Below are 15,783 nucleotides of genomic sequence, written 5' to 3'. Positions count from 1 at the left end.
TTTTGCTCCTCGCATGCCGACATTTCATGTTCTTCAATACCCTTCAAGTGCAGTTTCAGGCTAAGATATTCAGTTTTCTTTCACAATTGAAAGTGTTTTCCCCTTTTTTATACAAAATACCCCCCCCCACCTAAACTGAAATTTTTCCCTAGTTGCACATCGTCCTGAAAAAAAATCAGAAGTGTAACTAATTTTCCAATATTTTCATTTCGTTTTAGTTCTAAATGGAAAGGTAGTATGGTTTAAGAAACTATTTATGAATTAATTACCGTTTGATTACAAAAAAGGAGCTAAAAAATTCCTACTGACATTAGCAAATTAATTGTAAAGGGAAAAATTACAAAATAAATTATTACAATTAATTAATTACTATTCATTGCCAATTAGCTATCGTAATCACTGCAAATGAAAATAAAAGGTAGAAAATTAAATGTGAAAGAGAAGATATAATTGTATAAAATTTCTAAAAATTGTTCAGAAGGACAGCACAGCTCAGGGTATCTTAAATATTTCATGGTTATAAGAAAAGCAAAATCGGGCCGGCAATTTTACCGGCAATTTTACCAACAATCTTACCTTATTTGGTGGCTGAGCCATACCGTGGAATGGTAAATTTTCATAAAAACCCCTATGTTCAGCATTACCAACGTCTACATTCCCATTGCCAGTGCCAAGAGGTACTGAAAAAAAAATCTTATTAATTTTATGAACAAAATAAAAATTCAAAATTAAATTCTGAACTTCTCAGTCTGATATCTTCATTTCTTAAAGTTCAAATTTAAAAATAAATTTTATTAAAAACAATTATGACTGCACAAATATTTAATCACAATAAATAAAACTGTAAAAAAAAATTCCACTAAAATAATCATCAATTATTGTTAGGCTCAGGGCCGTATTCAGGATTTTTGTTCAGGGGGGGTTACTAATTTTTGACTTTTTTTGGGGGGGGGGTTACTAATTTTTGACTCAGTTTTCGACTAATTTTACTGATTTTTACCTAGGTTTTACTAATTTTCGACTTATTTTCGAGTCGGTCAAAAATTTCGGGGGGGGGGGGGTTAAAAACCGGTTACCCCCCCCCCCCCCCCCTGGATACGGCCTTGGTTAGGCTAGAAATACATTTTTAACGCAAAAGAGGCGTAAGATGAATATAAGAGAAGTGTTATGTAGAATCTTATTTCAAATCATATTGTTTAGCTGGACCCTCGCACATTTTTACTCTATTTTAAAATATTTTGCCATATTTTGCTTCCAAATTATTAATTGGGTTTTAGATTGATTTTTTTTTTGATCATTATTGTATATTTTCGATTTTTTTTAAATCATTTAATGGTTTTATTGCATCTATCATTGACCAATTAACTTTCTTAGTTTGCCATACTATGGTTTTATGTGTTCCAAAATATGTTAATATTGACTTTAATTTCTCTGATCGATCTTTATTGATTTTCTTTTATAGATGATAAGAGCTTTTTTAATTATTAATTAGTTGTTTAATTTAAACAGTTTTAGTTTAACTGTTTTACTTTTCAATTAAACTATTTTAGTTAAACTTTTTGAATTAAATGTTTTCCCCGTCGCAATAATTTTTTATGATAAAAGCAAGTTTTGCAATTTTTTGTAATGTTGAAATTTTAAAATCGAAAATTTGAGAGATTTTGAGAATAAAATACTAACCTGATTCTATTTTTTCCTGTTCATCAAACTAGCAAGGACTACAGGAGATAATGAATCATTCAGAAACTTAAAAACACTTTACTATTAATAAGTCAAAGATTCATCCCCTATGAGATAATTAATCTATGATTACATGAATGATTTAGAGGCTTCGATACCTTAAGAGTTTCAGAAAGAATCAACTGACAGGCTGGTTTCGTTAGATTTCGATTTTTGCAATAACAGTTAGCAGTAAGACCAACTCAGACATTATGGCAAAACTTTGCTAGGGTTGGTAAGTAAACCCACTTCAATTGTGGAAAGCAAACATGGCTAGCAACTGTTTTAATTTAAAAAAAACATGTTATTTTGTTTTATTCTATTACTCGATATCTTCTTCCAGATATTTTCTAGTCAAACATATCTTATTGACAGTACATTATATGTCAAATCATCGATAAAGAGTGTCATTAAGTTCTTTAAGATATATGACATTGGACGAACTCGTTTTCCTGAAAAGAAAATTTTCTGGGGCCAGGGCCGTATCCAAGATTTTTTCCGGGGGGGGGGGGTACAAAGGGATTTTTTCAGGGGATGGGGTTACAAAAACACTTTTAAAAAGTATCAGAAGTTTGTTTATATTCATTTTTTTACGTTTTATGAGTCGGATAAACATTGGGGGGGGGGGTTTCCAACCCCCCAAATCCCCTGGATACGGCCTTCTCTAGGGTATAAAAATCACTGAGGAAGCTGACTTTACATGAATTTATCCCTCCTGAAAACAAAAGCACTAAAAGACATTCGAACTTTTAGTGGATTTACTTATTGACGATATGAGCATTGAAGGGCATTGAAGGGCTATGGTGTAATCACAGTTGAAAAGGGCACAAAATTCGTTGGAAAATATGACATTGCACCAACTTCCTGTCCTGTAATGTTTTCTGCGTTCCCAGACAAAAAGCGACCACTTAAAGCTATTTTAAACAGACAAAGAGCTATAGAAAAATGGTTAAATTAACTAAAATAAATAAACTGCTAGTATTTATACATTATTATATATAATGTGCATAAATAAGATAAGGAGAAATTTGTTCAAAATAACTTTTCAAAAATATAAATATCAAGAACCAAACACCAATATCCAGTAAGAAAATTCGAATAAGAAAATTGGATTTCTGATCTAGTCTATTGAAGCCGCTGATACCAGTTACCCGATATTCGGAGGTAAAGGATATCTGGGTCGACTGGGCATATACAGGATATGTTAGACATATAAAAATTTGGAACATGCTAAAAGAAAGTTGGTTTTACTGTAATTGATTACTGGGAACGAAAAGAAAAGTTTATTAAACCTACCTGAGCCGGGCTTTTTCCTCTTACGCGACAACGTATTAGAGTTACCATCTGCACGGTTCATAGAATCAGCTAAAAAATAACAAAACATACACATGCAAAAAGATGGACAATAATATCAAACATGCACTATGCTCTTATAACTGTCAGGTTGTTGTGGTTTATTTACACTTGCTTAAACCATTCAGTAGTTAGGACTAAGTTTTAGGAACAAACAGTGAAAAATTTGAAAATGGGACTCATTGTTGGCTTTGGTGTTCATGCTCAAAACATGCTGTCGAGGAAACATCTAAAATTACCTTATGGTTACTTGTGAATTTAAACACGGAAAATTCACTCAAGTGTGAATGGTCCTAGGTACATTGAACCGCGTTATATTATATGCATTTGAACATAAAAATCACTCTAAAGTAAATCTCAGAATACACTTAGGCACACTGGCCCATGTAGAATTATCTAGTGGTCAACAACAGCATAATTTTAGTTTCAACCATTTTTTTGGGCCAAGTCTTATTTTTTTGGGACTATCCTAGTTCCAGAAAAAATTTTGACAGTAAAACTTTCATAAAAGATTACATATATTCGTTTCAGAAATTAATTTCACAAAGGCTCAGATGTATCTTTTTTCGGTGTAACCCAGTGACTTAAGCAGATGTTTCTTTTTAAGGTAAGGTAATAAAACTTCGAAATAAAACTTTCTTCATTAGAACCTTCAAAACTTCGTTTACAATTTTCGGCAAAGTTCAGAAAATGTTAGATGCATTCTTTGGTTTCAGATTAAACGATATTTTTGTCGAACATCACAACATCGGACAAATTTTTATAAAAAATGGCCTTTTTCTTTTCTTTGGGCATTTCGAGGATACCACTATACATCGACGCCTTTACCCAACTATAAGATGTCTCTTGTTCCAAATGATATCAACTATAAGTTGCTGATCAAATACTCAGTATATTATAATTTTCTTAAGAATCGCAAGAGCTTCATTTTGGTTTCCTGTGTAGATGGTAATTATTTAGCTTTTTAATCTTATAAAAATGATGTACAACTAAATTGTTTCCCGTACTTCCGGTTTTCTATTTATTGCGATGTATAGTTTTACAGAAGATGGGTATGGCCAAGGGATGTTCAAGTTTTTTTTAGAATTTTTACGACGAAGTCTTAAAAATGAATGTATATATATATATATATATATATATATATATATATATATATATATATATATATATATATATATATATATATATATATATATATATATATATATATATATATATATATATATATATATATATATATATATATATATATATATATATATATATATATATATATATATATATATATATATATTTTAATTGTTGCAATCCCTTGTTAAAATATATTTGCAACAACCAGTTTCTTGCTCTTAAAAGACATTTATATATATATACATATATATATATATATATATATATATATATATATATATATATATATATATTTTAATTGTTGCAATCCCTTGTTAAAATATATTTGCAACAACCAGCTTCTTGCTCTTAAAAGACATTTATTTAATGTCTTTTCATACAACGTCTTTTCAAATATATTTGATGATTAAGGCAGGTCCAATTTCTAACAACGATTTCTACTAAGCTTCAAACTTTTGATTTTCTTTTTGAAGGTTTTTGAAATGTTGTAATGCCTTGTCAAAATAGAGAATCATCATTTGTAATAATTGCAAATTTTCGATTTTTAGGCCTTACAAGTGTGACAACGTCATTGCCGTCATTGCAATACTGATGTATATAAAAATGACGTCACTCACATATTTTTTTTTCTATAATTGAGGCTCTAAGAAATTTTACTTTTGACCAATCTAGATCGTTTTTTAAGGCCAGATTATCCCAGCATGTTAATTTTCCCGAAAATATATTAAGCCGTTTTTGAGAAAAAATACATAAATATATACATATTCAGTGGCGTAATTTCGTCAAATTCTTGGGGAAGGGCGCAAAGCTGGAACCAGTTATCCCAAATCAAGTGAAAAGGATAGTGAAAAATGAAAAATGAAGCATACAGTACCATAAAGGCAAAGATATACTAAAGAAAACTGATCCGTTTCTCTGGATGCTTGAATTATGTAGTCTTATCTTAGATTTAACCAGATTTTTGTTGAAAATAAATTTCAGTTGGGGGGAGGGGCAAGTTGGGACAACCTGTAACGCATATTATGAAATTTTTGTTTGATACTTTGAAATTCCCACCCTACATTCTTAAACTCAGCGTGGATCCATTGGTTTAGTCTTTGTCCTGTACTTTATTTGGTTTTCTTTTTCTTATCAAAAACCAGCCAAAGCTTCAAAAATATTGGAAATAAAAAAAAAATTTAAACCCTTTTCAAACATCATTATTTTAGATAAATCTAAAAGTTAAAATATTTAAAATACAGGTGGTAATATTATTAAAATTAATATGGTGAAAAACAATGACTAATATTTTTTATATAAAAAACCCACTCCCACAAAAATAACGAAAAAAGGCAACAAAGTTTTTAAAAACTTAGAATTTTCAGCCCATTAAACTAGATAATATTTCGGTTCTCATAATTCCCAGAGGTTTTATTTTTTCTGAAATTTTTTATATCTTCTTTTTTACTCATAGGAGTGGTGAGAAAATTCAGATTTTGATATCTTGGAATTTTTAGCAGTATCTTTAATTCCCAAACCTTTCCTATGGAGGCTAGCGGTGGCCAAAAGACTCAAAGCACCTTTTTTTTCGTTTTTTCTGCTTTCCTTTCAAATTTATGCTTTTAGTATACCGCCTTCTTCATTACCACAATCAATAAAAAAAAAATGATATTATCAGTAATTTTATAGCACTTTCTTGAATGGATAGTGCAGCAGAAGCCTTATTAGAATAGAATTTAACGAAAAACTTTTGAAAGCTCTATAGATAATAACATCTCATGAAATTCCATATCGTGATAGATTTTATTAGAAACTGCAGGAGATATACATTTCTAATGGGGGTTTTAAACGATTTTATTTAGTATCGTCTCCCATTCAGCAAATTTAATTAATTCGATGACGCAGTAATTCTTATTCAATCTCAAACAAAATATTTTTTTATTCATTCTGTACGAAGAAAAGAAGAGTGAAAAATAGAGAAACATAAAGACAAAACAGCAACGTATAATAATTTAATTAATAAGCAACATAATTAAGAATTTACTTCATTAAATTAATAAGGCAAAACAGCATTAAATTAAATTAATTTTAAAAGCAAGACAAAATTAGCAATAACAATAATAATAATAATAATACTATTTATTCACCCACCATCTAAAAAAATAGATTATAATGGAACACTACAAAAAGAAAAAAGAAAAGAAAAAGAAACCAGCTTCAAAAAGATAAAGATAAAACACTCATTGTAATTCACGACATTCAAATAAATGCAGATGAGAAACGTCGTCTATCTAATTTAACTTTTTGCACTGAATGATTTCGAAAGCTAGACCGTTGTTTGGATGGCTCTCTTAGACCATATTTTTCAAGGCGGTAATTCCTAAGACGCTTGGGAATTACCGTACAGAGAAAATTTTGCATATTTATAGTAGCACTTTTTGCCGTTTGCAGTGTCTCTCACTGACAGCATGTGGGACGCACCGGTGAGGTCGGTTATGTGTGGTAAGCACACTGAACAATAAATCGATGCAAGGGATTTCCTGGAGTAACGTCCGTGATTCGACACTACAGACGCATAAGCAAATTTAATGGCGGTAATTGTTTGCTTAAGAATTGCTTGTCTAGTTAAGTTAATAATAATAATTTAAGCAACATATAATCAATAAGACAAAACAGCAGCATATAATAAACAGCAACATAATAATTTTTAGCCTGTGAATTTTTTGGTTCTTCATCTTTGATACGCCAGCATGATACGCCAGTATTTGTATTACCAGTGCGGTTACATAGTCTATTTCCTCAATAGGCCTGTTTACTGAAAATACTGTTGGTGTCTAGAATTGATAGTAATCCTAACAAAATAAGTTTTGTTGTGACCACCAGGATTGGGTTTATAATCCATGAGCTTCCATGCATCAAAACATTAACAGATGGAAGTCTTCTTGTTATATGAAGGCTTTTGTTTTATTTCACCAATCCTGTCTGTAGATCACGTTATTTTATTTTCCTAAAATTCATTAGTTTTATTCTAATAATCTAAAGTTGGGGTCAGTTAGCGTTCTTAAGTCATTTGACTTAAAGAGTAAAACTTAGTGAAGCTTAGGAGGCCCTTCCCCCCTTAAACACTCATTTTTTACGTAAGATTTACTTTTTGTCCCAATTCTTTAAGAACGACTCCTGAAAGACAAGGGCCGTTGAATTGTAATAAGGAGCTTTTTTAAAGCACTGAAAAACTTTAGCATAATGAGTGAGGGGTTGAGGGGTTGTGGAATAATTCATGTTCATTTTAAGTTTTGAAGTTGCTGCTTTTGTTTTTTATATCTAATCTCTTTCAAGCTAGTCGTTTTTGAGTTTGAGGCAGTTTCAAAACCGTAAACACTGTTTTAAAATATCTTTTAATATAAAGTTAATTAATTGAATAATAATTTCATTAGAGGGATGATAATGACCATAGATTTAGTCCTGCTATGCATAAATCTCTTCTGTCTAACTTCTTACTTTCACAGGATTAAAAAATTTTCGTTTGATGCATAGAGTTAAAATTGTATTAAAAAAAAAAAGTTAAAAAAAATTAAAATTAAAAAAATAGTTAGTATCAAACACAAGTTCAAAGAACCAAGGGTAAAAAACTCAAAACATTTTCTACTCTAGTGACCCACCTAAGGGTTATTCATACCTGAAAATCATGATTTTCTTAGATTTTGTTTAGGTTGTTTCAAAATTATGAAGTTTTTAACGGGATATAACTTTTTTGTCAGTGTTACCATACTGACATAACCAAAACTAATTATTTGAACTTTACAAGACTTTTCGTCTGATTGAAACTATATGAATTAATAAACAATTTATTACTTATCAAGGACAACTGCATATTCAAAGGAAAGCTACACAGTTTTAAGCTGTTTGGTCTCATAAGTTTCACCTTATTTTCTTCCAATTTTTTACCCAATTTTCTTCTTCTTTTCTTTCATTTGACACTTGCTATTACTACAACTGCACAACTGCAAACAAAGTTCTGAGACATTAACCGATTAAACCCTCAATTTTTCTTAATTTGATAATATTAACCAACTCAACCGCATGGGCTTCCTGTTGAAGGACTGGCAACAAGGCTGTACCCCAGGAGTGGTGGGTTTAGCCAACACCTACCAGAATAGGCTAGCGAGTCTCAACTAAACATTGGTCAAAAATATTAATTAATGTCTTAACTATAAATTATGGAGATCAGGACCCGATCCAAATTCTATAAGAAGAGGGACGGAGGGTCACAAAACTGTAACAAAAAACGTAACAAAACTGGATATAAACAAACCTTTTATGCGTTGTTTGAGGTTTTGTGTACCCCCCCCCCCCCAAAAAAAAAAAAATTGAACACCCCCCCCCCCCCGAATAAAAAACCTGAGTACGGCCTTGACTGGAAACCCTTCATGCAAGAAATATCAACGTAACTATTACAATTGTAAGCAATGTGGGCCTCAGAACAATTTAAGTACCTTTTAGTAGTAAATGGTAGGCCAAACTTCAGCGAATTTAAAAACATATATTTATTTTGCATACGTTTTAGCAACAAATGGTAGTTTAAACTTAACTGAATTTAAAAGCCCCAAATTCATTTTCCCTCTTCCTAGTGACAATAGTTCAACTTCAGATTCACATAGCTCCGCCTCGTGGCTCGTTCTGCTTTCTTTTCATTATTATTACTTTCATACCCAGTTTATATACCTTTTAGCAATAAATGGTAGATCAAACTTAAGTGAATTTGAAAAGATATAGACTATTTATTTTGTCTCTTCTTCCAGGCATAATAGCTCCCCTTCAAGCTCATATCAGGGGCGGATCCAGGATTTTTTTAGAGGGGGGGGGCGCAAAATAGGTTGATCCGATAAACTTGCGTTAGGAGCAAGATTAATTAACGAAAACTTGCGTAATTAAGTAAATTACACTACTTTAGATGACGTTAGGGGGCACGCGCCCCCCACCCTCCCCCTGGATCCGCCACTGCCTCATATGGCAACTCCTCCCGGTTCAGTTTTTTTCTTTTTGTTATTATTAATTTCTAGCATACCCAGCTGTAATATTATAAGAATTTTTCTCTTTAGATTAGGAAAATAGAAGGAATATGTAAAAAACAGTTAAAATGGGTTGCTAATTTTTTTTTTTTAGCGAAAACAAATTTTAGTACATTTATTATCTGTCCAAATACCCTGGGTGGATTAACATTAATGGTTATGTAATTGCCTCCCCGTGACAAGGAAAGTTTTTGTTCTTCTACAACAATTTTCGTAAAATTTAAATATTTTCTGTTTAAAACAAATTGCTTTTTTCGGTTTAATCAGCACAAGTAATATACATTTTTTCTTGGATCGAAGAATATTTTTTTATTTAAATGATGAGAAAGGATATATATCTTACCAGAGATGTCAGCGTCTAACGACTCAGAATTGGGAAATAAATGTGTCTGTGATCCCCGCGAATTTCGTTTAGATTTACGGACGGAGCGACCAGCGCTGATGTCCTGCTTTAACTCTTTTGCCGATAAAATCAATGGAGAGCTAGAAGCTACCGGTCTCTGCACCTTTCTACTCCCCTTTTCGCTACCACTATCGGAAGAGGAGGCAGCTCCATAAGTAAATCCAGAAACAGGGTTCGATGTGCCAAGTGTGTGCAAACCATTAACATGGACATGGACTCCTGGTTTAACAGGCCATTTGTGAGTTTGTGCAAGGGCATGCGAGGACGTTGACAAAGCAGAGACACCGTCAGGACTTCATGCAAAAAGTGACAAAACATAAGCAAACAGAAGCATTTTTATGACAAAAGCAAACATAAGCAGACCATAAAGTTTTGAAGTCAGAAGCTTAGATTCGGATTTTATTTTAGAGACAAAATCGTATTATTTAAAATCTCCAGAACAGAAACTTAAGATTCGAACCAATCAAGTCTATCAATTTAGATTTATAAACTTAATACTTTAATATTCATATTTAATTTTTAATTTTATTTTAATTTTTAATTTTAATCATATTTTAATTTTTATATTAAAAATTATAAATTTTATTTTTATATTAAAACTTAAATTTTAGTTATTTTATATTTATAAACGTAAATTATTGCCCAAACATAAATGTTGTCCGTTTCATAGGCAATTCCAAGCACGTTTGAGTTCTATAAATAATATAGCTATACATAAGCTTATGACACATAATTAGAAAGTAAACTTAGTAGCAACGAAACGAAAATTGTAGGATGAAAAATTAGTAAATTTTTTTTAAATAACTTTTCAAACGAACTTTTCCTAGAAAGACTATCATGTTTGATCAAAGCTTGTATCTCCATCTTCATTCAACATTTTTACTTTCCCACTACTTTTCTTAAGGGAGGTTAGACCATGATTAAATCACCTTAAATATTTTCCTATGCTAGCGTAGTATGGAAGGACTTGTTTAAGCTTGAAAGGCTATACCTAGCGTAACGTACCTTAAGAGCTTAGGATAGATATTCACATATAGAATGTAAAATTGGCTTAGGTCTACGTAACTGATAATGCTTAGGATTTTGGTAATATTCCTTATGCCATTAAACCAGAGTAAAATAATTTGCAATAAAAAAATTTTGCTTATGGCTTGTATTACAATAAGATATTTTATTCTAGAAAATTACTTTCCAATTACTATATTTGCAAGATTATCAAAAATAATTTATATAATTAATGAGAAGTAAAATTGTTGAATTTGAATAATGATATTTTAATATAATAATAATGAATAATAAAATAATAAAATTGAATAATAATATTTTTAAATAATATTTTTCAAACTAATTCTGTGATTTTGAATAAATGACCACATGACCACCCCCAAGATCAAATACAAATCTGATTCTGATTTGGAGAGTTTGGGCTCGTATTTTTATCAACTTGAAAATTAAATACCATAAATTCTCACAGGAATGCAATTAATTATAGTAACACATAAAATTAATTAATTAAATTACTTAATTGAACTAATTATCTTAAATTAGTTAAGGCATTGAACTATTCTAAATTAATTGATTTTTCATAATACAGCATTCGGTTTTGAAAGCATTGATTTTTCATGACACAGCATTCCCACGGGATTCTGAGTAATGGATAATTCTTCTGGGCTTGGTCTGTTTTGACGGGGGTTTTCGGACTGAAAAACCTCTTCCTAGACAATTTATCCACTATGGGTTGCCTCCCCGTAGTAGCATAATATTTGTAGGTATGAATATATAAATAATCGGAGGTAATAGGCTTGAGACTGTCTGTGCAGGATTTGGACTCTTGTTGATAGAAAAGCATCGCCAAGTGCTGAAAACCATGTTGTGACCAAATTGAGCTTAGGATTGCACAAAGCCTTCTTTCATAGTGCAGGTCCCAGGGACTTCTTGCCATCCGGTTCTAAGCCGGCTTAAGCACTTCGGTGTAGACTTGAGAAGATATGTTGATCCCCGTCCTGCACTGGTATCCGGGATCATTGCTTTTCCTGAGGCCAAAGTTATATCAATGATTTAAAGAACATGAAAATTGGAACTTCGAATGTTACAACATTAAAAAACGATTATCGTATCGACGTTTTGACTGACGAATTCAAACGATTCGAACTGGACTTATTAGGAGTTTCAGAAATTCATATCCCAGGGGTAGGAAGCATGAAATTAGGAGATATTGAATTTGTTTACTCAGGCAGGAAGGATGGGGTACATAGACAGGGAGTAGTGTCTAGTAATGTCTAGGATTAATTCAAAGCTAAAACTTAAGAAGGGTAACTACCTCTCGGGAAGTTATGATGTTGGTAGACTCCAGGATGAGAATTTGAGAGAAACTTTCCAGGAACAGTTGAATACTAAACTTAAGAGTGTTAAATTTGACAATGTGGAAGACAGTTGGAATAATTTTAGAAAACAATTTTTGAAGTTGCTGATGGTGCCTTAGGGAAGAAAGTTAGGACTGCAGCTAGGAATATTTGTGGAAAAACTTTAAATTTAATATACAAGAGAGGGGGCTTGTACAAAAATTATCTGAGTGATAGATCATATGAAAACAAAAGGAATATAAAGAAAGTGGAGAAAGCATTGAAATATGGACTAATGAGGTGTGAAGTGGAGGCCATGATAAAATTGCCGAGGATCTGGAAGATGCAGCTAGATGACATAATAGTAAAATATTGTACTGGCATGTTAATAAATTGAGAGGGAGTAGTCAATCCGGTCTTTTCCCAGTTAAAGATAGGAACGGGGCCATAATTAGTGATGAGGAAAGAGTTAAAGAGAGATGGGCAGAACATTTTGAGAATGTCCTAAAGAAGATACAGCTGCAGGAAAAGATATAGAGGAAAATGAAAAAGTTTGTGATGCCTTGGATGTGAAGGAAGATTTGTTTTGTGAGGAAGAATTAGTGACAGTTCTAAAAGGATTAAAAAATAATAGGGCTCCAGAAGGGGTACCCGGGGGGGCGCCCTCCCCCCCCCCCAACTTTTTTTTTAAATCGGTAAAATTTTCGCCAAAGGTGAAAATTTCGTGTAGAAATTTTGCAAAATCGGCCGAAATATAGCAACATTCTTGATTTCTGCAGAAAATTTGGCATAAATCAGGTAGCGATTCGGTAAAATTTACGAAGATCGCCTCCCCCCCCCCCCCCAAATAAAATGAGCCTCAGGACACCCCTGAGCTCCAGGTGCTGATATTGTGATAAATGAGTTTCTTAAATATGGTGGCTCTGAGGTTAGAAATAAGTTACTGAAGATTATAAATGCGATTTTTGAGAAAGGGGAAGTACCTAACGATTTTAGAAAAACTTTAATTAAGCCACGGTATAAAAAAAGGTGATAAGAGTAAGTGTGGTAATTATTGAGGCATAAGTCTGGTCTCTGTATGTAGCAAATTACTTAGTAATATGATACTTTTTAGACTGAGAGATGTTGTACCCAAAGTTTTAAGAGAAGAACAGTGCGGTTTTAGAAAAGGTAGAGGATGTGCCGACCAAATTTTCATCCTTAGGTTAATAATTGAGAAGTGCCTGAGTTGTCACACACCTTCGGTCCTCAGTTTTATAGATTATGAGCAAGTGTTCGATTCTGTTGATAGAAGAGCTTTAGAAAGGGTCTTATCCTTGTATGGTATCCTTAGCCTGGTATGGTATACCAGGCAAATACATTAAAGTGATTAGTTTTATGTACGAGGATAACGCTGCTGTGGTTGAGGTAGGAAATGAGGTTAGCAGCTCGTTTTGTACGAAATCAGAATTTAAGCAGGTTTGTGATCTATCCCCCTTTATATGGATCATCTTGATGGACTTAGGGACTTTCTTGATGGACTTGTCTTGAAAGACAATGGGAGACCACGGAATCAAATGGGGAGGAATAAACTCTCATGGACTTAGATTGTGCTGATGATTTAAGCATCCTAGATGAAAGTTTGAGCAAAATGAATGAACTTTTAAAGGTTTTGGGAGTTCAGGGTACTAGAATAGGCTTGAAAATTAATGTTAAGCAGATTAAGTCACTAAGGCTAGGAATAAGTGAAGATGAAAAAGGTTACGTTGGGTAACGAAAAGATTGATCGGGTGGGCAGCTTCACTTACCTTGGTAGTATTATTAGAAAAGATTGTGGGAGCAGTGAAGATGTTAAAAGTAGAATATCCAAGGCTTAGGATTTTTTTTTTCACAGTTAAAAAAAAGTTTGGAAGAATAGGAAGATAAGTCTGCAAACTCAGAGTAGAATATTGGAAGCTGCAGGGATGACGGTCATATAGACCTGAGGCATGGGAGCTCCGAAAAGCGAATTAAGATTTGGTACATGTTTTCCAGAGAAATTGCATACAGATTGTTCTGGGTACCCAGCTGACTGACCTTCTTTCAAACAGTAGGCTGTATGAAAAATGTGGTTCAATCCCGGTTTCTAGGGCTATAATAAAAGAAAGGTTGCGATGGCTAGGGCACGTTCTGTGGATGAAGGATGACAGATTGCCAAAGGTTGTCCTTTTCGGCCAACCGTCTAGGGCTAAACGGAAATCAGGCGGTCCTCGTCTGGGGAGGGAGGATGTCATAAAGAAAGATTTAAAGGAAATGGGAATTTCCTGGGAGGGTGTAAAGAAGGAGGCTTCGAATAGATTGGTATGGAGGAGTAGCGTAGCTCTGTTGGCCTCAGGTGGCTTACCGCTGTGGTGAGTTGTTAGGGGTAGTAGTAGTAGTATATTTTTCATAATTGGATAAAATAATTCATTTACTTAACTGAAATACTAGGAAATAGTTATGAGGTTGAAAAACTAAAGATACATCCGTCGAGTTCGGAGTACTTGCTGGAGGAGCATACAACCCTTAAAGGAGCCTGCAGTCATGTTGCGTAATGGGCATAGTAGACGGTTATTCATTTCGTTTTCAGGATTCAAATTCAAGAAATTATCATTTATAATAATGATAGATATTTTATAACTGTTAATGAACATCTTGTTTTAATTGACATGGTAATTTTTATTGTTGTTGTTTGATTTTCTTTCCAGTCCATTATATTCTCTTTTCTATCTCCTTTATTTATTTATTTTGCTAATGTATCTTAACAAATGATTGTTTTTTTTATATAATCATGTATGGTTTGTTGTTTTGTTTTTTTGTTGTTTTTTTTTCTCCTTCCATCCCTTTTTTGTCATTCTGTTTGTTTTTAGTGATATTATTTGAAGTGATGTTTATTCTCTCACTCTCACAAGCCAAAGAGTCTTTGTGGAACCCTAAGCCTTGTAATTTTTTGGTGTTTTCTTTAGATAAATTGATTGATTGATTGATTAGTATTAATGAATGTACTAAAATTCTTGAAATTCTCCTTACAAAAAAACTTTCAAATTATACTTTTTTTTTCGTATTGATTTCTTAATCTCTAGTTGTAAATTGTTTCTTAAATATAAGAAACACATAATATAAGAAAAATAACGATGTTCATCATTATTATCGCTATTATGTTCAGTTTTACGTTAAGAATACTGAATCAATACGTACTTTAACCATGTAATATGCCAATTAATAATCGAATTATAGCCTTATATACGTGGATTTTTTTTCGAGGGTAGTACGATGTTTTACTACCCTCGAAAAGCATCTTCTAATCTCTTTAAGTATCCCCTTTTCAGCTTCTTTCTTTTAACATTTCAGTGCCAATAAGTCCAAAATTACTGTTGTACTATATTCGCATTTATAATCAGTAAAAATTTTAGTTTAAACAAAACAGTCTGGCATGAAACAGCTAAGGGGCTTAGTATCTAGGCTCTGTTAAAGTTTTTCAGAGGTAGTATTATGTACATAAAATATTATGCTAAAACCTGTTTTGTGAAGTTAGCAACATTAGTATTTTGTATTAAGCCGGCTTTCTATGTTTGCCTGATAAGTGTTTGTCTTCTACAAGGACTTTGATTTAGCAACACTATAAATATCGACAAAATTATATTGAGAAACTAGAGATGATTTAGATTTCCCACAGGCAAAATGCATGTGCACTTGTCTATTTTGACGGCCAATGGTGAGCCAGAAAATGGTGACGTACTGTTCGGTTGAGCGTTGTATTTACCAGCGTATACATCTAGGGATGGTGACA

The 15,783-nt window shown here is 32.5% G+C and overlaps 1 protein-coding gene across 11 annotated transcripts in view; it reads right to left on the bottom strand.

Annotated features, from left to right (window-relative positions):
• nrm (neuromusculin) overlaps positions 1-15,783 on the bottom strand; it is a 326,404-nt gene that overhangs the window by 12,033 nt on the left and 298,588 nt on the right. For 5 of the 11 annotated variants that reach the window (XM_089091978.1, XM_089091972.1, XM_089091973.1 and 2 more), the window contains one exon: positions 577-680. In XM_089091978.1, coding sequence (XP_088948104.1) covers positions 577-680 — 104 coding nt within the window. Of the gene's footprint in view, positions 1-576; positions 681-3,015; positions 3,085-9,594; positions 9,948-15,783 lie in introns of those variants that run through there. The other 6 variants (XM_089091975.1, XM_089091969.1, XM_089091974.1 and 3 more) reach the window with 3 other exon arrangements.

This window comes from Artemia sp. Qi Xiang Cuo, chromosome 7, assembly GCF_049724085.1.
Source record: "Artemia sp. Qi Xiang Cuo chromosome 7, ASM4972408v1, whole genome shotgun sequence".
In the NCBI taxonomy this organism is placed as follows: domain Eukaryota; kingdom Metazoa; phylum Arthropoda; class Branchiopoda; order Anostraca; family Artemiidae; genus Artemia; species Artemia sp. Qi Xiang Cuo.
This window is presented reverse-complemented; position numbering and strand designations above follow the sequence as displayed.